The sequence below is a fragment of the Panulirus ornatus genome, chromosome 17 (genome assembly GCF_036320965.1).
Source record: "Panulirus ornatus isolate Po-2019 chromosome 17, ASM3632096v1, whole genome shotgun sequence".
Classification (NCBI taxonomy): Eukaryota; Metazoa; Arthropoda; class Malacostraca; order Decapoda; family Palinuridae; genus Panulirus; species Panulirus ornatus.
In genome coordinates this window covers 25,727,011-25,749,313 of record NC_092240.1, presented here as the reverse complement: position 1 = coordinate 25,749,313, position 22,303 = coordinate 25,727,011, and the positions used below count along the sequence as shown (strand labels likewise).

Genomic DNA, 22,303 nt, shown 5'->3' with positions numbered 1-22,303 from the left:
TTCTGGGAGCGTTGAAAAATGTGTGGATGGCGAGAACATTTTCTTGGAAAGCAAAAATGGGTATGCTTGAAGGAACAGTGGTTCCAATAATGTTATATGGTTGCGAGGCATGGGCTACAGATAGGGTTGTGGGGAGGAAGGTGGATGTGTTGGAAATGATATTTTTGAGGACAATATGTGGTGTGAGGTGGTTTAATTGAGTAAGTAATGAAAGGGTAAGGGAAATGTGTGATAGTAAAAAGAGTATGATTGAGAGAGCAGAAATGGTTTGGTCACATGGAGAGAATGAGTGAGGAAAGATTGACCAAGAGGATATATGTGTCAGAGTTGGAGGGAACGAGGAGAAGTGAGAGACCAAATTGGAGGTGGAAGGATGGAGTGAAAAAGATTTTGAGCGATTGGGGCCTGAACATGCAGGAGGGTGAAAGGCGTGCAAGGATTAGAGTGAATTGGAATGATGTGGTATACCGGGGCTGACGTGCTGTCAATGGAATGAACTGGGGCATGTGAAGTGTCTGGGTTAAACCATGGAAAGTTTTGTGCGACCTGGATGTGGAAAGGGAGCTTTGGTTTTGGCGCATTATACATGACAGCTGGAGACTGAATTTGAACTAATGTGGCCTTTGTTGTCTTTTTGTAGTGCTACCTTGCACAATTGCAGGGGGAAGGGGTGTCATTTCATGTGTGGCGGGGTGGCGACGGGAATTGATAAAGGCAGCAAGTGTGAAGTATGTACATGTGTATATATGTATATGTCTGTGTATGTATATATATGTATACGTCCTAATGTATAGGTATGTATATTTGTGTGTTTGGATGGGTATGTATATACATGTGTATGAGGGTGGGTTGGGCCATTCTTTCGTCTTTTTCCTTGCGTTACCTTGCATACCTGGGAGACAGCTGCAAAGTATGATAAAATAGAATAATAATAGATGGTATATACAAGAACTCTTCTTCATAGTGATATATATGTGCATGTTGTGGTTTCTGTGCATTATACATGACATGCTTGGAAATGAAGCCATTCCATTGTCTGTTCCTGGTGCTGCTCTGCTAACTTGGGAAATGGCAAACAGATGGGAAAGAAATAGGCATGCTTATACATACAAGTTTTATTACAGAAATATTTTCTTTATTATTTATCATTGAACATGTGCTTCTTAGCTAAATCTGATTTTTCTTCTAGGTGGAGGTTGGAGAGTGGTGGAGGGATTAGTAGAAGGACAGACGCAGGCAGATCAGTCTGAAGTAAATGACAATGTGAGCTGGTGTCATCCTATTGACGTTCACTTGGCCACTCGTGGCATTCAAGGTATTATTGTCTGAAATTCTCATTTCACTGCAGTTGTATAGTTTTTGTTTACTGGTTTGAGAAAAAATGCATGCTGTAAGAGAAGGAAACTGTTTTTGTGGCCCCATCCACAAAACTAGGTGTTCTATACTAACTTTGTAAAGTCACTGGTATGTTTGCTTTGTCCATTAATTTGTCAGAATGCCTCAGTCTTGTTACAGCTCTGTAATAAAAACAGCAAACTTGTTTATGTAAAATTTTCTCGGCAATATCTCTTTGATATTTGTATATACATTTTTCAGTTTTTATTTTTCTTGGTTAATATGAAAATCATAACTAACCAGTCTTGTTCTTTCATTTTCATAATTTGTTGTACAAAAATTTATCTATATCCCAGAGTGCAGTTTCCAGGTGTAAAAGTACATTTAGATAACTGTATATCTGTCTTTATAGTGCTAGAAACTGAAAACATTGCATGAAATATTGACTGAAGATATTTGCTTGAAGTTCTGTAATGTCAGCTCATCCAATGTCAATGTTTAACTTTGAACTGTTAATGGTTTATATGTAAAATGCAACCAACACTTACTGGCCTAATTCACATACAAAAAACAATACATGGCATTGGTATTATTCAGTAGGGTCTTCACTGATTAAATGGTATAAAAATTAATTCAGTAGAGTGCAATATTAAGAAAAATAATTAATCATGGACCATATAATAGTGTACAGTATAGAACATTTCCAGTTTAGAGAGGCGAGTGGTTGGGTCCATATAACATTGTTGGAACCACTATTCCTTCAAACATACCCATTTTTGCTTTCTAAGAGCGTATATCTTTGTGAATGATATGGTAAATTGTATTTTTGTATATTCACACAGATCTCTCCAGTATGTTCTTACCTAAGGTGTGAACTAATGATTACCTACATATTTAGAAAAAAAATGGATTTGTATGTAGCATTTATGGATCTGGAGAAGGCATATGATAGAGTTGATAGAGATGCTCTGTGGAAGGTATTAAGAATATATGGTGTGGGAGGCAAGTTGTTAGAAGCAGTGAAAAGTTTTTATCGTGGATGTAAGGCATGTGTACGTGTAGGAAGCGAGGAAAGTGATTGCTTCTCAGTGAATGTAGGTTTGCGGCAGGGGTGTGTGATGTCTCCATGGTTGTTTAATTTGTTTATGGATGGAGTTGTTAGGGAGGTGAATGCAAGAGTTTTGCAAAGAGGGGCAAGTATGAAGTCTGTTGTGGATGAGAGAGCTTGGGAAGTGAGTCAGTTGTTGTTCGCTGATGATACAGCGCTGGTGGCTGATTCATGTGAGAAACTGCAGAAGCTGGTGACTGAGTTTGGTAAAGTGTGTGAAAGAAGAAAGTTAAGAGTAAATGTGAATAAGAGCAAGGTTATTAGGTACAGTAGGGTTGAGGGTCAAGTCAATTGGGAGGTGAGTTTGAATGGAGAAAAACTGGAGGAAGTAAAGTGTTTTAGATATCTGGGAGTGGATCTGGCAGCGGATGGAACCATGGAAGTGGAAGTGGATCATAGGGTGGGGGAGGGGGCGAAAATCCTGGGAGCCTTGAAGAATGTGTGGAAGTCGAGAACATTATCTCGGAAAGCAAAAATGGGTATGTTTGAAGGAATAGTTCCAACAATGTTGTATGGTTGCGAGGCGTGGGCTATGGATAGAGTTGTGCGCAGGAGGGTGGATGTGCTGGAAATGAGATGTTTGAGGACAATGTGTGGTGTGAGGTGGTTTGATCGAGTAAGTAACGTAAGGGTAAGAGAGATGTGTGGAAATAAAAAGAGCGTGGTTGAGGGAGCAGAAGAGGGTGTTTTGAAATGGTTTAGGGCACATGGAGAGAATGAGTGAGGAAAGATTGACCAAGAGGATATATGTGTCGGAGGTGGAGGGAATGAGGAGAAGTGGGAGACCAAATTGGAGGTGGAAAGATGGAGTGAAAAAGATTTTGTGTGATCGGGGCCTGAACATGCAGGAGGGTGAAAGGAGGGCAAGGAATAGAGTGAATTGGATCGATGTGGTATACCGGGGTTGACGTGCTGTCAGTGGATTGAATCAGGGCATGTGAAGCGTCTGGGGTAAACCATGGAAAGCTGTGTAGGTATGTATATTTGCGTGTGTGGACGTATGTATATACATGTGTATGGGGGTGGGTTGGGCCATTTCTTTCGTCTGTTTCCTTGCGCTACCTCGCAAAAACGCGGGAGACAGTGACAAAAAAAAAAAAATAGAAAAAATATAGGAAGAACTTGCCTAACACCAGGAATCTCACTGCTTGTTTTCTTAGCTTTTGTCTTTCACTTTGTGAATAAGATAGATTATATTTTCTTGTATATTTCATACACAGTTCCTTTTATAAGGTGTGGTTAATTCATACACTGATAATGAATTACATGTAGTGTAATAATAAAGATTATAGTGTTACAAAAATATTGACATTACAACGGTGTATAGTTTAGAACTTTTCCTGTTCAGGAAGGGGAGTGAGTTTTGGTTGCCCCACAGTTCGAAAGCTACATCTTACCCGGTGAATGGTATGTTATTGTATTCTTTTTCTTTTTTCTTTTAAACTATTCGCCATTTCCCGCGTTAGCGAGGTAGCGTTAAGAACAGAGGACTGGTCCTTTGTGGAATATCCTCACCTGGCCCCCCTCTGTTCCTTCTTTTGGAAAATTAAAAAAAAACGAGAGGGGAGGATTTCCAGCCTCCCGCTCCCTCCCCTTTTAGTCGCCTTCTACGACACGCAGGGAATACGTGGGAAGTATTCTTAATCCCCCATCCCCATTGATTTCTAGCTTGACTGTCATAACAGAATCTTCATTAAATATCTGTTACCATATTTCAGTTTTTGATCCCAAAACACTGCTCATATAATTCCTGACCATACCTATTTCTGATTCTACACAACAATTTAAAGACATGAGCTTGTGACAAATAATGAATAAAGTAATTAATTCCCAGTTCAAAAAAGCTAAAAAAAATAAAAAAAGAATCAACTCAAAGTATCAGAACTTATAAACTTTTTATACACCTACTTCCCCTCCTGCCCTAGTGGGGTAGTGCCAGGAACAAATGAACAGTGGCCTCATTTGTGCACATCCACCCTCGCATATCTCAAAAAATATAATCACATACTCACTTATATGCCAGCTCACCCTTCCTTTCACTTAATTAGTAATCTTAGGACCACATAAATAATAAAGTGCTTTCATTCAAATTAAAACATTATCATGTAACAGCACACCTAACTTTACATTAAATGGACACACAATCAGTGGCAGATTTAATAGTGGATGAAGGGCCCCAATTGAAATGATCTCCTTTCTATCTAATATCTTCGGCTTAGACTCTGGTTTTATACAGTACTTGTATATGATAGTAAAGATGCTAATATCAAGTGACTCTGACTTCTTAACCCTCTAAATTCTGTTTTACTAGGAATGTACAATAGATTACACAGACAGTTTCAACATGCTAACATAGTGGCTCATGTAAATGCCATTCATTACATATATTTTTTTCATGTATGTGTTCAGTGGGCTAATTGATGCTCTAAAGATTTTTCATATTAAGAAAGGCAAGCACTGGAGGGAGTGAAGTGGAATTATATGGTATACAGGGAATGACTTGCTGTCAGTGGGCTGAACCAGAGCTTGTGAAGTGGCTTGGGGTAAACCATCAAAGGGTTGTGGGACCTGATTGTGGATGGGGGTTTTTGATTTCAATACGTTTCACATCGCAGTTAGAGAATAGGTGCGAGTGAATGTGACTATTCTTTGTCTGTTCCTGGTGCAACCTTGCTAACTTGGAAAATGTCGATTAAGAATTATTAAAGGGAAAAGAGGGTGGTACAGTAGAATGTTTGCAATTCAGGTAGGCAAAGTGAGCTGAGTGATTGTATTCACTTAAAAAGTCATAATTTATTTGGTGAATGATTCCATAAATTTTATTTTATTTTCACTACAGGTATTTTTTTTCTATATGACTACCTTCATTAGATTCTTACCTAATGCATGAATTAGTAATTATCTACATATTTAGAAAGAATACATGACAAAACTTACCTAGCCTAATTATGTACATATTCAGAAAGAATACCTGACAAAATCTTACTTATCCTATCCCAGAGTCCCAAAGAAATGTGGGTGTGACAAAGAGACAGATACCTATCTGTAACTTTCTGCAATGTGCTTTATGTTATTTTCATTGGTTAGATAATGTTTTGAGTGTTATTTGATACATTATTTCCAGTATTTACATATTTTGAGTATATTACATGTTTTTTCCCATGGTCCCTAACCCCTTAGTAACATAAAAATTGTTGTCATGACATAGTACGATTTGCTATTGTTTTAACTTCTTTGGTACCTGTGTTGTCCTGTATTGTGACCCTGCTCTATCAGCAAACTTCAGGGATGATAGTTGTAAGAAAATTTACAGCATGAGAAAAACAAGGAAACATGAGAATATTGTTAAGGTGGGCAAAAGGGGAAGTTGTAACAGGTAGTGATGAGGTGAAGAAAAGATTGAGCAATTACTTTGAAGAATTATTGATTGTATTTGATGTTATGATGGCAGATGTAGGTTGTTTGGGTTGGGTAGGTATCTGTTGTGAGTTGTGACAAGGAGTTTACATGAGCTTGCATGAGAAGGACAGACAACAGGAGGCATGATTGGCCCACGACTGTGTTGTCTGGTGAAAAGAAAAGAAAAAACAAGATGAAACGTGACAAGATGGTTAGTTGGGAATTTCATTCTATATATGAATCATGGGAATCAGAGTGGGAGGGTAATGGATGGAGAGAAATGATGGAAGAAGTCATGGGATGATGTATGCGAGGAAGGTATGTAAGGACAAGGATAAGTGGAGACCCTTGTCGTGGCCACCCCATTAATGGGAGTTCCCGGAAGGAACAGGCATCAGAGATATAGATAGATAGATGGAGAGTATGGATCATGGTAAGGTGCCTGAAGATTGGTGGAATGTGTGTATTGTGCCATTGTATAAAGGCAAGGGAAACAAAAGAGAATGTTCTACCAACAGATGTATAAGTTTGGTGAGTGTACTTGGTAAGTTGTATAGGAGATTAGTGATTGTGTGAATTTAGGCATGTACAGAGCATCAGAATGGGGAGAAGCAACGTGGTTACAGGATTGGTATAGGGTGGATGGATCAAATATTTGCTGTGAAGAATGTGTGAGATACATATATGAAACAGGAGGATTTATATGTAGTATTTATAGATCTGGAGAAGGCATATGATAGGGATCACAGAGATGCATTGTGGAAGGTCTTGGAGATATATTTTGTGGGAGGAAAGCCATTAGAGGCAGTGAGAGGTTCTTGTCAAGAGAATAAAGTGTGCATGGCAGTATCATAACCAATGAGGTTAGGAGCTGCTACTGTAAATAGGCTCAAAATTGGGATAGTTTTCAAGTGTCGGTACCTCAAGGGGATAATCTAGTTTTCTAGAGTATCCACGTCTCATCTTTCCTTCTCTTGGTGACCTTGTTAATACACCCCATAGGGGTGGAACTGAATGGGAGTTGTTTCCCAATTCTATAAGGGCAATCCTTTTAAATGCAGACAAACACTTGAGGTATGCAGGGACTTTTTAGTTTTTTGGACAGTTTTGGAGCCTTATTGACTATGGAAACACTACACTGCCAGTGGCCTGTCAAGGATGAGGCACAAAAGGCTAAGAAGTAACACTGGAGTCTACCAGTTATGCTAATGAGTAAAAGAGAAGTGCGATTAAGGGTGATAGTGCTAAATGTAAATGGAATGACTGGTGAAAGTAAAAGGAGGGAGCCTGTGGAGAAGTTTAAAGTTTTAGATTGGTTGAGCCAGGGATTAGGGAAACCCATATCCTTGGGTAGGGTGTGTAGAGTAAAAATGGAAATTGTGAGCGCAGATTATGGGAAGATGTGGAAGGAGGAGGAGTATGGATGGGAATGATTGATAATTATTGGGGAAGAGAGGAAGAAGGATGTGCAATTCTGCTATCACTGAGAGTGTATGATGGTGGTATAGAGCATGGATGGAATGGATCAAGAATAGTGTGGGTGAAAGGAGAGATTGGTGTTGTGAAGTATGCATGGATATGTGTATATGCACATGTTAATATGAAGACTGTAAGAGGTAAGGATGAAATGAAGCATTTCTGGAGAAATTTGAATGACTTTCTAAACAGTTTTGAGAAAGAGAAAGGTGATTGTAATGGGTGATATGAGTGCAAAAGTGGAATGTGATGAGGTTTTTGAGATAGTTAGCAAATAGGGAGTGAGGTGATTGTAATGGGTGATATGAGTGCATAAGTGGGATGTGATGAGGTTTTTGAGATAGCAAATAGGGAGTGCCTTAAGTAAATGAGAATGGAAGTTATCTTGTGGATGTTTGTGCTGAGAGGGGTTTATTCCTTGCAAACACATTTTTCAGCACATGAGCCACAGATATATATGGATAAGGAACAATGGAAGAGTAGAGCAAAATGATTTGATTGACTATGTGACAGTGGATGAAAGATTGTGAAAGGCCTTGCTAAATGCTAAAGTTGTGAGAGGATTCTTTGGAGACTGACCACTTCGAAGTTCTTGTGGGGATGAGGATCAGGGAGAGGTGGAGGTATGGTGTAAGGAAGAATGGTGAGGTAAAAGTCTTAGCAAGTGAAAAGATGAATCAGAAAAAACCCAGGGAGGAATATGAAAGGAAGGTAACTGAAAGTTTAGATTGAAGTAGAGTGAATGTAGGGTTGCAGTCATGTGTGATTGAGGTGTTTAAGATGTTTAGAGATGTTTTGAGAAATACTATTAAAGGTTTTAGAAATAGTAGTTGGATACAAGTTCATGAGTAAAAGAATAAAAAGGGCTATGCATGGTGGACAGGAGATTGGAAATGCTGTGGAAGAGAGAAAAAGACACATGGTAGATTGCTCGATATGAATGTACCAGTGGAAGATGAGCAGAGGAGGAGGGAAGAATATAGAATATGTAAGCAGAATGTTAAGAAGCTGATAGGGGAAAGCAAAGAAAGAGTAGATGAACTTTTTTGAAGAAAGAAAGTCGATTGAAAAGGAAAGAAGTGGATGTAGGAATGGAGATGCTAATGTGAGAAATAAGGAAGGGGAGTTAATGAATCAAGAGGAGGAAGTGGAAGGATGATGGAAAGAGTATTTTGAAGAACTGATGACTGTAGGAGAAGAGGCACCAGTTTTTACTTTCATGGGTATTGAGATTGGAAGGATGATGATACAAGTGCAAGAGACTATTGCAAAAAGGGAGGTAAGAATGAGAATAATGAGGCTGAAGATAGAAAAGGCATGTGGAGTGGGAGTGGATGGGTTTATGGCTGAAATGCTGAAGTATGGAGGAGAAAGTGTGATAGAGTGAATGCATCTTATATGTGATTTAGCATAGAAACAAATTTGTTCCTGAGAATTGAGTGAAAGCAGTTATTGTTTATTTAAAGGAAAAGGTGCTGAGGATGTATGTAGCAGTTATAGGGAAATACATCTCTTAAGTATACCAGGAAAAGTGTATGCAAGGATGTTGATTGATACTGATGGAAGTGACTGAATGCAGAATAAGTGAGGAGCAAAGGGGTTTTAGGAAAGGTAGGGATGTGTGGATCAGATGTTTGTGTTAAAGATGACCATGGAAAAGTATTTAGCAAAAGGTAAGAAGTTGTATGCAGCTTTTATAGATCAAGAGAAAGTGTGTTGTAGAGGTAAGTGGAATGCTGTATTGGATGTGTTAAGGATATGTGTGAAACACTTCAGCTGAGGAGCAAATGCATTTGTAAGAGTGGATCGAAGTTGAGCAGAAGTGTTGGTATACATGTGGGTGTGAGACAGGGCTATGTGGTGTTACCATGGCTTTTTTGAATATATTTGGATGGAATGATATGAGAGATGAAAACAAAACTTGTGAAAAGAGGTGCAGAGATAGAGTGTAGCAGAGATATGGTGGCTAGTGGGAAGTCTTTTTGAGGATGACACTTTTGTTTGCTGTGAGTGAAGGGGAGTTGCAGAAGGTTGGAAGTGTCATTTATGATGTATGTAAGCATAAGCAATTGAAGGTAAATGCAAGTAAAAATAAAGTAATGGTGTTTTAATGGAAACAGAGTAAAAGTATAGATTTTAAAAAACCTTTTAGGTTGAAAGAAGAGTGTACGAAATTGTGCTTTAAGTATGGGTGGAGAAATACTGGAAGTGGTGAGACAATATTTGGGAGCTGTCTTAGGTAAGTTTGGTGTTATGGAAAGAGAGATAAGGGAGAGATCACTATATGGTAGAGGAGTCATTGGGTCCCTTAATAGAGTAATGAAGGGTAAAGATGTAAATGTGGAAGTGAATAGAGGATTAAGAGACAGCATGGTCCACCCAACCCTAACATTTGCAGCCAAAACATGGACATGGAATGAGTCATAGGGTCAAGAATCCAGGCTGCAAAAGTGTGCAATATGTTGTGACTAGATGGAATAAAGAAAGAAATGAAGGGGTGTATGGGAGATGTGGTATGGCAGTGAATGCAAAGGGATTGATCTGTGGAGTTGTACAGTGGGTGAAACATAATGTTTTGAGGTGGTTGGGCATAGGGAAAGAATGCAAGTTAGGGTTTCACCATGATAGTGTATGATACTATTAACGGGGTTGGTGTGAGAGGAAGACCACCTGTGACATGGGCAAACAGGAATGCATGGAATGGTGTATGCAAGGGAGGCATGAAAAGACAGGGACAAGTGGAGACTCTTTTGCCATGGGCACCCATTGTTAGGAGTTCCTGGAGGGAACTGGCATCAGAAATGTATACAGATAGATATAGTGTGAGTATGAATAGGTGAAGAGGAAAGTGTGTTATGTCACAATAGCTGTTTAATTTGTTTATGGATAGAGTGTTGAGGAAGGTAAAGGTTCTTGGAGAGAGGGATGAGCATACAGTCTGTAGGGGATGATGGGGCCTGGGAAATGTCAGTTGTTGTTTGCTGATGACTCAGCACTAGTGACAGATTCACGTCATAAGCAGCAGAAGTTGCTGTCTGAGTTTGGGAGTGTGTGAAAGGAGGAAGTTAAGAGTAAATGTGAACAAAAGCAAGGCTATTAGTTGTAGCAGGGCAGAGGGATGGGTTAGCTGGGATATGAGTTTGTAGGAAGAAAATTTGGAGGAAGTTGAGTTTTTTAGATACCTGGGAGTGGACATATCAGTAAATGGAACCATGGAAGTGGGTCATAGGTTGGATGGGGTTGAAGGTACCAGAAGCAGTGAAGAATGTGTAGAAAGAGGGGTTATTATCTAGGAGGGTGTAAAGGATATGTTTGAAGATATAGTAGTTCCAGTGTTGTATAGATGTGAGGTTTGGTCTATAGATGAGGATGTGTGGAGAAGGGTGAATGCACTGGAAATGAAGTGTTTGAAGGCAATCACTAGTGTGAAAGTATTTGATTAAATAATAAAAGAGTACAAGAAAGGTGTGGTAATGATAAGTGTGTGGTTGAGAGAGCTGAAGAGGGCATGCTGAAATTGTTTGGCATACAGGCAGAATGAGTGAGGATAGATTGACAAAAAGGACATGTGTGTCAGGATTGGAAGGGAAAAGGAAAAGGGAGATATTGAAGGATAGAGTGAAAAAGATTGGGAATGGTTTAGGTTTGAACATGCAAGAGTGAAAAGTGTACACAGGGTAGAGTGAATTGGAGCAGTGTGGTGTACAGGGGGTGACGTGCTGTCAATGGACTGAACCATGGCACATGAAGCAGCTGGAGGAAACCTTTGAAAGGTCTGTAGATTCTGGTTGTGGATATCGGGTTATAGTTTTGGTGCACATAACAGCTAGATAATGGATGTGGGTGGATGATGCCTTTTCTTCATCTTTTCTTGGTGCTACCTCACTGATTCGGGAAATTGTTAACAAGTGTGGAGAAAGAATTAATTACATTTGATGAAAGTGTGTTCTGAAAAATACAACTGCTCTATATTCACATTTGAGTGTGATGATATTGTATATAATAGAAAGAATATTGATAACAGGGCAGAAACATGTAATGGAAGTTTTTCTTTCAGGATGGCCAAAGCTCTTGGTACAAGTTTATAGACTAGATGATTTCAGCCGAGTTGATCTGTGTGGATATGGTATTATCCACGTGCCCACTAAACCAGGTCTCCATATCTTAACCTGCCATACATGGAGACCATTAGGTAATTATTATGATTTTTGTTAAGAGTATTGACTGTGCTGGAATCATATTAGTAATTGTTGCAGGATGCAGTAGGTTGAGATTGTAAGTAAAAATATATGACTGGATTATTGTAATATTGGTCTTTAAACTTGCTGTTAGTTTGTTTTTGGGACAGAACCATCACTTGCCCTCCTGATATGTATATTTTCCAAAAGTCATATAGTATTAGTCTGTGAGGAAGACAGCTCATGGCAGATGATATGGAAATTGCATGAAAATGACATAACATATGTGTTGTGGAGAGCTGTGTGAAATTCTAATAAAAAACAACACTGAAAGCACTGGCTAAGCCATTATCTCTATTTTCCTGCTAATGATGTCATACTGTTCCTTTCTGCTGGTGCTCCTATCTATCAATCTTCTCATGCAGTTCCTAGCAGTCATAGGAAGCAACTCAAACTTGTAAGGGAAGGTTGGACAAGTAACAGAGTACAGGTGATGGTTCTGGCCCAAAAACTTGATATTCAGAAGCTCAAAGCTGATGTTTGAGCTCACCCATTACTTGCTCTTCTGTCATGCAGTTTTACCACAGAAAAGGAAAGGGAGGAGGATATACATAACAGCATACCTGAAGTTGATATCATTAATAAAGTAGACACCTCCATATCTTTTTGTGTTTAGCATTTAAAAGACTTCGCTATTGTTGAGATCTTCACGTAGGTCATTCTTGATATGGCAAAACATCTCGTCTTCTGTTTGAACATCAAAGGAATAAGCTTTGTACTGTGAAGAGTATTTTGGCTAGTGCTGTTGTTGACATGTTTTAGAATACATTGTATAGACCAAGATCTCACAGCATGCATTGTGCTGATTGGCAAATCATAGCAGACACTCTAAAGAATAAGAATTAGCATGCTTTGTGTTGCTTAGCACATGTTAGAAATACTGTACAAGTAAAGAGATGTCAACATTCATTGTGCTGCTTGACATCTTAAAGAAATAAAACCTGCACTGACAAAAATATATGTCAGCAAGTACTATCACTCCATGACATGTATGCAGATGACATTGTATAGCCAAGACTTGTGTGTATGTGCATTGAGTGTGACCTTTTTATGTCTCTTGACACCTTGCTAAGTGTCTCTTTGTTAGGTGTGCCTCTCTGAAGGTAGATACATTCTCATAACATGCTGTGCCCTTTGATGGATGGGCATCTGCATATTGAGTATCTGCCTGTACCCTATTTGCCTCTGTATGGGATTTTGTGTGTTATAAGAATTTATCCCTGGGGATAGGGGAGAAAGAATACTTCCCACGCATTCCTCACATGTCGTAGAAGGCGACTAAAGGGGATGGAAGCGGATGGCTGGAAACCCTCCCCTCCTTGTATTTCAACTTTCTAATAGGGGCAACAGAAGAAGGAGTCACGTGGGGAGTGCTCATCCTCCTCGAAGGCTCATATTGGGGTGTCTAAATGTGTGTGGATGTAACCAAGATAAGAAGAAGGAGAGATAGGTAGTATGTTTGAGGAAAGGAACCTGGATGTTTTGGCTCTGAGTGAAACGAAGCTCAAGGGTAAAGGGGAAGAGTGGTTTGGGAATGTTTTGGGAGTAAAGTCAGGGGTTAGTGGGAGGACTAGAGCAAGGGAAGTAATGCTACTCCTGAAGCATGAGTGGTAGGAGTATGTGGTAGAGTGTAAGAAAGTAAACTCTAGATTGATATGGGTAAAACTGAAAGTGGATTGAGAGAGATGGGTGATTATTGGTGCACATGCACCAGGGCATGATAAGAAAGATCATGAGAGGCAAGTGTTTTGGGAGCAGCTGAGTGAGTGTGTTAGTAGTTTTGATGTATGAGACTGGGTTATAGTGAAGGGTGATTTGAATGCAAAGGTGAGTAATGTGGCAGTTGAGGGAATAATTGGTGTACATGGGGTGTTCAGTGTTGTAAATGGAAATGGTGAAGAGCTTGTAGATTTTTGTGCTGAAAAAGGACTGGTGATTGGGAATACCTGGTTTAAAAAAAGGGATATACATAAGTATACGTATGTAAGTAGGAGAGATGGCCAGAGAGCATTATTGGATTATGTGTTAATTGATAGGTGCGCGAAAGAAAGACTTTTGGATGTTAATGTGCTGAGAGGTGCAACTGGAGGGATGTCTGATCATTATCTTGTGAAGGTGAAGATTTGTAGAGGTTTTCAGAAAAGAAGAAAGAATGTTGGGGTGAAAAGAGTGGTGAGAGTAAGTGAGCTTGGGAAGGAGACTTGTGTGAGGAAGTACCAGGAGAGACTGAGTACAGAATGGAAGAAGGTGAGAACAAAGGACGTAAGGGGAGTAGGGGAGGAATGGGATGTATTTAGGGAAGCAGTGATGGCTTGCACAAAAGATGCTTGTGGCATGAGAAGCGTGGGAGGTGGGTAGATTAGAAAGGGTAGTGTGGTGGGATGAAGAAGTAAGAGTATTAGTGAAAGAGAAGAGAGAGGCATTTGGACAGTTTTTGCAGGGAAATGATGCAAATGAGTGGGAGATGTATAAAAGAAAGAGACAGGAGGTCAAGAGAAAGGTGCAAGAGGTGAAAAAGAGGGCAAATGAGAGTTGGGGTGAGAGAGTATCATTAAAGTTTAGGGAGAATAAAAAGATGTTTTGGAAGGAGGCAAATAAAATGCATAAGACAAGGGAACAAATGGGAACTCCAGTGAAGGGGGCTAATGGGGAATTGATAACAAGTAGTGGTGATGTGAGAGGGAGATGGATTGAGCATTTTGAAGGTTTGTTGAATGTTTTGATGATAGAGTGGCAGATATAGGGTTCTTTGGTCAAGGTGGTGTGCAAAGTGAGAGGGTTAGGGAAAGTGATTTGGTAAACAGAGAAGAGGTAGTAAAAGCTTTGCGGAAGATGAAAGCCGGCAAGGCAGCAGGTTTGGATGGTATTGCAGTGGAATTTATTAAAAAAGGGGGTGACTGTATTGTTGACTGGTTGGTAAGGTTATTTGATGTATGTATGACTCATGGTGAGGTGCCTGAGGATTGGCAGAATGCTTGCATAGTGCCATTGTACAAAGGCAAAGGGGATAAGAGTGAGTGCTCAAATTACAGAGGTATAAGTTTGTTGAGTATTCCTGGTAAATTATATGGGAGGGTATTGATTGAGAGGGTGAAGGCATGTACAGAGCATCAGATTGGGGAAGAGCAGTGTGGTTTCAGAAGTGGTAGAGGATGTATGGATTAGGTGTTTGCTTTGAAGAATGTATGTGAGAAATACTTAGAAAAGCAAATGGATTTGTATGTAGCATTTATGGATCTGGAGAAGGCATATGATAGAGTTAATAGAGATGCTCTGTGATAGGTATTAAGAATATATGGTGTGGGAGGCAAGTTGTTAGAAGCAGTGAAAAGTTTTTATTGAGGATTTAAGGCATGTGTATGTGTAGGAAGAGAGGAAAGTGATTGGTTCTCAGTGAATGTAGGTTTGCGGTAGGGTTGTGTGATGTCTCCATGGTTGTTTAATTTGTTTATGGATGGGGTTGTTAGGGAGGTGAATGCAAGAATTTTGGAAAGAGGGGCAAGTATGCAGTCTGTTGTGGATGAGAGAGCTTGGGAAGTGAGTCAGTTGTTGTTCACTGATGATACAGCGCTGGTGGCTAATTCATGTGAGAAACTGCCGAAGTTGGTGACTGAGTTTGGTAAAGTGTGTGAAAGAAAGTTGAGAGTAAATATGAATAAGAGCAAGGTTATTAGGTGCAGTAGGATTGAGGAACAAGTTAATTGGGAGGTAAGTTTGAATGGAGAAAAACTGGAGGAAGTGAAGTGTTTTGGATATCTGGGAGTGGACTTAGCAGTGGATGAAATCATGGAAGCAGAAGTGAGTCACAGGGTAGGGGAGGAAGTGAAGGTTCTGGGAATGTTGTATAATGTGTGAAAGGCAAGAACTTTATCTTGGAAAGCAAAAATGGGTATGTTCAAAGGAATAGTGGTTCCAACAATGTTATATGTTTGCGAGGCATGGGCTATAGATAGGGTTGTGCGGAAGAGGGTGGATTTGTTGGAAATGAAATGTTTGAGGGCAGTATGTGGTGTGAGGTGGTTTGATTGATTATGTAATGAAAGGGTTAGAGAGATGTGTGGTAATAAAAAGAGTGTGGTTGAGAGAGCAAAAGAGGGTGTGTTGAAATGGTTTGGACATATGGAGAGAATGAGTGAGGAAAGATTGACAGAGAGGATATATGTGTCAGAGGTTGAGGGAAGAGGAAGTGGGAGACCAAATTGGAGGTGGAAGGATGGAGTGGAAAAGATTTTAGGCGATTGGGGCCTGAACATACAGGAGGGTGAAAGGCGTGCAAGAAATAGTGTGAATTGGAATGATGTGGTTTATTGGGGTTGATGTGTTGTCAGTGGATTGAACCAGGGCATGTGAAGTGTCTGGGTTAAACTATGGAAAGGTGTGTGGGGCCTAGATGTGGAAAGGGAGCCGTGGTTTCAGTGTATTACACATGACAGCTAGAGACCGAGTGTGAATGAATGTGCCCCCCCCCCCCCCTCCCTTTTTTTTGCTACCTCGCTGGGGTGTTCCTATTTCATGTGTGGCGGGGTGGCAACAGGAATGGATGAAGGCAGCAAGTATGAAAATGTTATATTTATATTTTTTTATTTTACTTTGTCGCTGTCTCCCGCGTTAGCGAGATAGCACAAGGAGACAGACGAAAGAATGTACATGTGTATATATGTATATGTCTGTATTGATATGTATTTATACATTGAAATATATATGTGCGTGTATACCACATCTTTCCAGTTCACTCTTATCCAATCCATTCCTTTCACCCTCCTGCATTTTCAGGTCCTAATCACTCAAAATCTTTTTCACTCCTATCCTTCCACCTCTAGTTTCGTCTCCCCCTTTTTCAAGTCTCTACATCTGCTACATAGATCCTCTTTGTCCATCTCTCCTCTGTCATTCTCTGATTGTGACCAAGGTATTTTAACACACCCTGTAAAGCTCTCTCAACCACATTCTACTTATTACCATATCTCTCTCTTATCCAATTATTACTTAATCAAAAAACCTCACCACATATTGTACTCAAAAATATCATTTACAAGATATCCACCCTCCTATGTACATCCCCACCTGCAGCCCATGTCTTGTGTCAATACAACATTGTTGGGACTACCTACCTTCAAACATAACCATTTTCACCCTCCTAGTTAACAGCCTCTCTTTCCACATGATTTTCAGTTCTCCCATAACCTTCAACTCCTCTTATATGTATAGTGTAATGAGATAGCATTGATTAGGGCATTCAGTTTCCAGTGTCATTTCATCTAATGTATATATAAAAAAACAGACAGTAATCACATTAGGAAAAGCAGAAATAGAGAAGGAAGAGAAGATAGAGAAGTTGAGAAATGTCGGGTTTGACATTACACAGCAAACCATTAATGAGAGTAGTATTGCAAATGAAGCCAATGGGAAAGACCAATTCAGTGAGCACGGAAGCAGTTAGGAAAAAACATTTGGATTTGATATTCTTTTTGTGTGTGTCAGCATTATTTCCATGAGTAGTAAAGGCTATGTATATGTTCTGTGTATAGCTGTCGGTATTTAGATGGGTGACCCATAATGAATCCCATCCAGGTATGAGAATGCATTTCATATCCATATATTATATTCCTCAGAATCAGCACCTTTACTTAGTTTTGTTTCTTATCTTGGATCCCATCCACTTCGTCCAGTTTTATAACCTCTAGTCGATGTATTTTTTCAGCTGGTAATATTTTTGTAATAATTTTTTTAGGAACATTTGCAGAGGAAATGCGGAGAGCCTTTTTAGGAGGAGGTCCACAGTTGCTGTCAACAGAAATTATGCATTCTGCAGTAGAACGCTACAAGTTGCTCACTGTAGCATCTGGCTCAGTAAGTTATGTTGAGTGTATTTACTTTTTCTTGTTCTATGAAGTATGATATACAAAAAGACCTGAAATGGAGAAAGAGGGAAACATTATTGAATGGCTTATGAATGTATGTTAGGAAAAGTTGATAGAAGCACTGAAAATGTTTTGTAGAGCAAAATATGTGACAAGCCAGCTCAGTGAGTGGTTTAAAGTTTAAAGTAAGACAGAAGCATTGTTGACAGTTTTACCTAACATTGAAAATACTGGTGTAGCATTAGAGAATCTTGTCAGACATTAGATGTTGATGATTTATGCAAGTAATAACTATCACATGGTGAGGAGTAGTTAGTAGGCAACCACCAGCTAGGGAGATATACGTATTATTGTTACTACCCGCTTGGGTATTAGAAGGATTAGTTACGGCTGCAAAATAGGCCAGCACGTCAGTGCTTGTCAAGTTACACTCCTTTGACCCAGTTAGCTGTTTTTTCTTTCTGTCTCACACACACATGGACTGCTGGCACTGTCCACAAACTTACAATCTCTTCTTGACAGCACTTGATTCACACAACTTATTCTTTGTAAATCGAGATTTTCCTGTGGTGAGAGCCATGTGCTAGCCCTACCTTTTGTCAAAGTGGTAGGAGCAGTAGATAGAAGTGGTAGGCAGGAATGTTAGACAGGAACATTAGGTGAAAACATAATAGGTTAGAACATAAGGTAGAAGTAGTTAGTAGAAACATTAGGTAGGAGCCTTCTGTTAAGTGTGAGGCACTAAAGGCTAAGAAGTGGCACTGGAGTTCAACTGTTATGGAGTCTCTTTTGCCCTGGCCACATTCTTGAGGGAGTTCCTAAATGGAAGACAATGAGAGATATAGAGGGTTGGATTGATAGAACTATTGCATAACTGGTAGAAGAGCTCTTTACAGTTTGCATGAGAAAGACAGATAACAGGAGGCCTGATTAACCCATGACTGGGTTGTCTGGTAAAAAAAAAAAAAGGGGGGGGCATTAATGTGACAAGAAAATGTAATTCCACTCAGCGGTTTTTGAGCTACCACTGACTCCCCACTGCAGTGCATTAGCCTTCTACTGTCCCCATTACTGCTGTCATTTATAGTTTATTTCTGGCATTTTTTCAATATACCTGAATTTATAGATTATTTGTCTAAATGATTTTTTAAGGTAATTATAATCTTAGCATTTATTATGTCTGACAGTAACTTATTCCAGTGCTCAACACACCTGTAGAAAAAACGCTTTTTCCCTTGTCCATACAACATCTTTTAGCTTTGAGTTTCGTTCCATTTGTCTTGGTAACCGTGTTTTCTTGAATTTTGGAAAGATATTCATGATTTACGTCATTAAACGTGTTCAGAATTTTGAATACTAGGATCCAGTCACTGCAAAGTCTTATGTTTTTTAAGGGAGGAGAGATCCAATTATTCTAGCCTCTCTTTGTATGCCAGATTTCTAAGTGATGGGATCAATTTTGCTGTGCATTTTTGTACTTGTTCTGATTTTTTTCCTCATCTTCTTTTTTAGTTGGGGACAAAAACTGGACTGTATATTCAAGAAGTTGTTTTGCAAGAGAATTATAAAGTGTGAGAATTGTAATCTATTTTCGAGGCTATGAAACCTGACGTTGGTTGCCTTTTTTTTTACATGCTGCTTTACACTGTTTAGTGTACTTCATACTGTTGCTAATGACAGATCCAAGGTCCTTTTCCTCATTTACTTTAGTTAGAGTTTCTGAATAGTTTTTGGTCCTAACTTATATTCTTGTCTCCAAAGTTCATAACTTTACACTTGTCTACATTAACCCTCATTTGCCATCTGTCTGTCCTTTCTGCCAGAAGGTCAAGATCTCTTTGAATCAATTCACATTCCTGTCTATATACAGCTCTACCTCCTAGTTAAGTATTGTCATTAAATTTGGAGATCTTAGATATGAGGCCAAGTTTTAGGTCATTAATGTATATTTTTGAAAACAATGGGCCCTAGGACCAACCCTTGTGGCACACCACTCATTATGTTTAGCCAATCATAAGTTTTGCTGTTCACTACTACATGCTGCTTTCTACTGGTAAGCCAGTCTCTGATCCATGTACAGAGTTCTTCACCGATTCTGTGTGCTTTGAGTTTATGTAAAAGTCTCTTATACAGTGCCAGATTTATAATGGGGGCAAAAGGGGCAGTTGCCCTGGGCTCCCCTGCCAGAGGGGTGGGGCCCCCTCTAACAAAAATATGACTATAAAAACAGATTTCTGTTGAGCCAGGATCTCAACTGAACTTTGGCCAACTGTTCCACCAAAGCAGGATGTTACTAAGACATAAGTAAGTAAGATTAAGCAACCATGTTTACAGCCAAAAAAGAGAAAACATTTGCAAAAATGGTAGAAACAGATGCCAAGTGTAGAAAGAAGGACCTTTTTAACTATTGTAGTTTTGTATGTTTGCATGTATCTTTCTGTGTATGTACGTATAACTTGTTAGTTCTAATTACATGCAATAAACTGACTTTGATGCATAAGTTTGGTGACTTGCTGTGTATTTTAATTTCTTTGTATGAGGGGCCCACTAAACTTGATGTGGCCCCAGTCTAAATCCAGCCCTGCTCTTGTGAGGTACTTTATTGAAAACCTTTTGGATGTCTAAATATACCACAACAGATGGTGCTTTTTCATCCCAATTCTGATGAATAACAATAAAAATATCCAGCGTATTTGTCAGGCAGGATCTTCTATTGTGGAAACTGTGTTGGTTGTCTGATATAATTTTGTGATCTTTTAAAGATGTGACAATTTTATTGTTTAATTTTTTCCATCATTTTACTTAACACTGATGTAAGGCTAATTGGGCAGTAGTTCACACTTTTTGTCAAATTTTTAATGTATAGGAGTAACATTTGCTAGTTTCCAGTCAGTTGGCACCTGATCATCTGATAGAGATTTGTTGAATATTTTTGATATGGGATGTCTCCTGACTTCCTTTAAAGATCTTAGAATAAAATTATCTGGGCCTTTGGATTTGTTTGGATTCAAGTACTTCAGAGCTGTTTATTTCTCTAACCTTCAACTCTTCTTCATTAGATCCTTTAAACAATATCACTGGTTACAGTATTCGAGATATTTCTTCAGTTGTGAACGTGGAGTTAAAAGAATAATATAGTATGATAACCATTTCCTTCTTGTTAGTAGTTAGTGTGTCATGTTCATTTTGTAATGGTCCAGTTCTTTCTTTTACTGTCTTCCTTTGTCTTGTATATATAGATCATTCCTTAGGATTATTCATAACTTTCAAGGAAATTCTTTTTTCTTGCTCATGTGTACTCTGTCTTATGACCAGGTCTTCTTACTCTCTTTGGATTTTGATTAATTCCTGGTGATTTTCATTGTTTCCCATTGATCTGAATTTCTGATATGTTTTCTTCTTTTGGCAAATTAATCCTTTTCTCCTGTTCTTCTATGATGGTTTTGAAATATTTCAACAAGTTTATTTTCAATCTTGAGTAGTGTGTTTTTAGAGTTATTCCACATTTTCTTTAGTGTGTGAACATCAAGAAATTTTGTTCATTTGGTAGTGCGAATTTCATTTCTAATGTTTTGAAAATTTGCTTGCTTGTAATCTGGGATCAAGAGTTTGTTGTCATTTATTTCATACTCTAAATTTATCTCTCATCTAATCAAACTGTGATCATTGTTTGACAGATTCCCACCTACTGTACAAGAATTGATTAAATTTGTCACTGGTGAGGACAAGATCAAGAATGTTTTTTTTTTTTTCTGTCTCCCGCGTTTGCGAGGTAGCGCAAGGAAACAGACGAAAGAAATGGCCCAACCCACCCCCATACACATGTATATACATACGTCCACACACGCAAATATACATACCTACACAGCTTTCCATGGTTTACCCCAGACGCTTCACATGCCCTGATTCAATCCACTGACAGCACGTCAACCCCGGTATACCACATCGATCCAATTCACTCTATTCCTTGCCCTCCTTTCACCCTCCTGCATGATCAGGCCCCGATCACACAAAATCTTTTTCACTCCATCTTTCCACCTTCAATTTGGTCTCCCACTTCTCGTTCCCTCCACCTCCGACACATATATCCTCTTGGTCAATCTTTCCTCACTCATTCTCTCCATGTGCCCAAACCATTTCAAAACACCCTCATCTGCTCTCTCAACCACGCTCTTTTTATTTCCACACATCTCTCTTACCCTTACGTTACTTACTCGATCAAACCACCTCACACCACACATTGTCCTCAAACATCTCATTTCCAGCACATCCATCCTCCTGCGCACCACTCTATCCATAGCCCACGCCTCGCAACCATACAACATTGTTGGAACCACTATTCCTTCAAACATACCCATTTTTGCTTTCCGAGATAATGTTCTCGACTTCCACACATTCTTCAAGGCTCCCAGGATTTTCGCCCCCTCCTCCACCCTATGATCCACTTCCACTTCCATGGTTCCATCCGCTGACAGATCCACTCCCAGATATCTAAAACACTTCACTTCCTCCAGTTTTTCTCCATTCAAACTCACCTCCCAATTGACTTGACCCTCAACCCTACTGTACCTAATAACCTTGCTCTTATTCACATTTACTCTTAACTTTCTTCTTTCACACACTTTACCAAACTCAGTCACCAGCTTCTGTAGTTTCTCACATGAATCATCCACCAGCGCTGTATCATCAGCGAACAACAACTGACTCACTTCCCAAGCTCTCTCATCCCCAACAGACTTCATACTTGCCCCTCTTTCCAAAACTCTTGCATTCACCTCCCTAACAACCCCATCCATAAACAAATTAAACAACCATGGAGACATCACACACCCCTTCCGCAAACCTACATTCACTGAGAACCAATCACTTTCCTCTCTTCCTACACG

At 39.4% G+C, this 22,303-nt stretch overlaps 1 protein-coding gene across 2 annotated transcripts in view; it reads left to right on the top strand.

Annotated features, from left to right (window-relative positions):
- B9d2 (B9 domain-containing protein 2) overlaps window positions 1–22,303 on the top strand; it is a 52,942-nt gene that overhangs the window by 24,258 nt on the left and 6,381 nt on the right. For both annotated transcript variants that reach the window (XM_071672176.1, XM_071672175.1), the window contains exons 3-5: window positions 1,190–1,315; window positions 11,376–11,510; window positions 17,288–17,406. In XM_071672176.1, coding sequence (XP_071528277.1) covers window positions 1,190–1,315; window positions 11,376–11,510; window positions 17,288–17,406 — 380 coding nt within the window. The remainder of the gene's footprint in view (window positions 1–1,189; window positions 1,316–11,375; window positions 11,511–17,287; window positions 17,407–22,303) is intronic.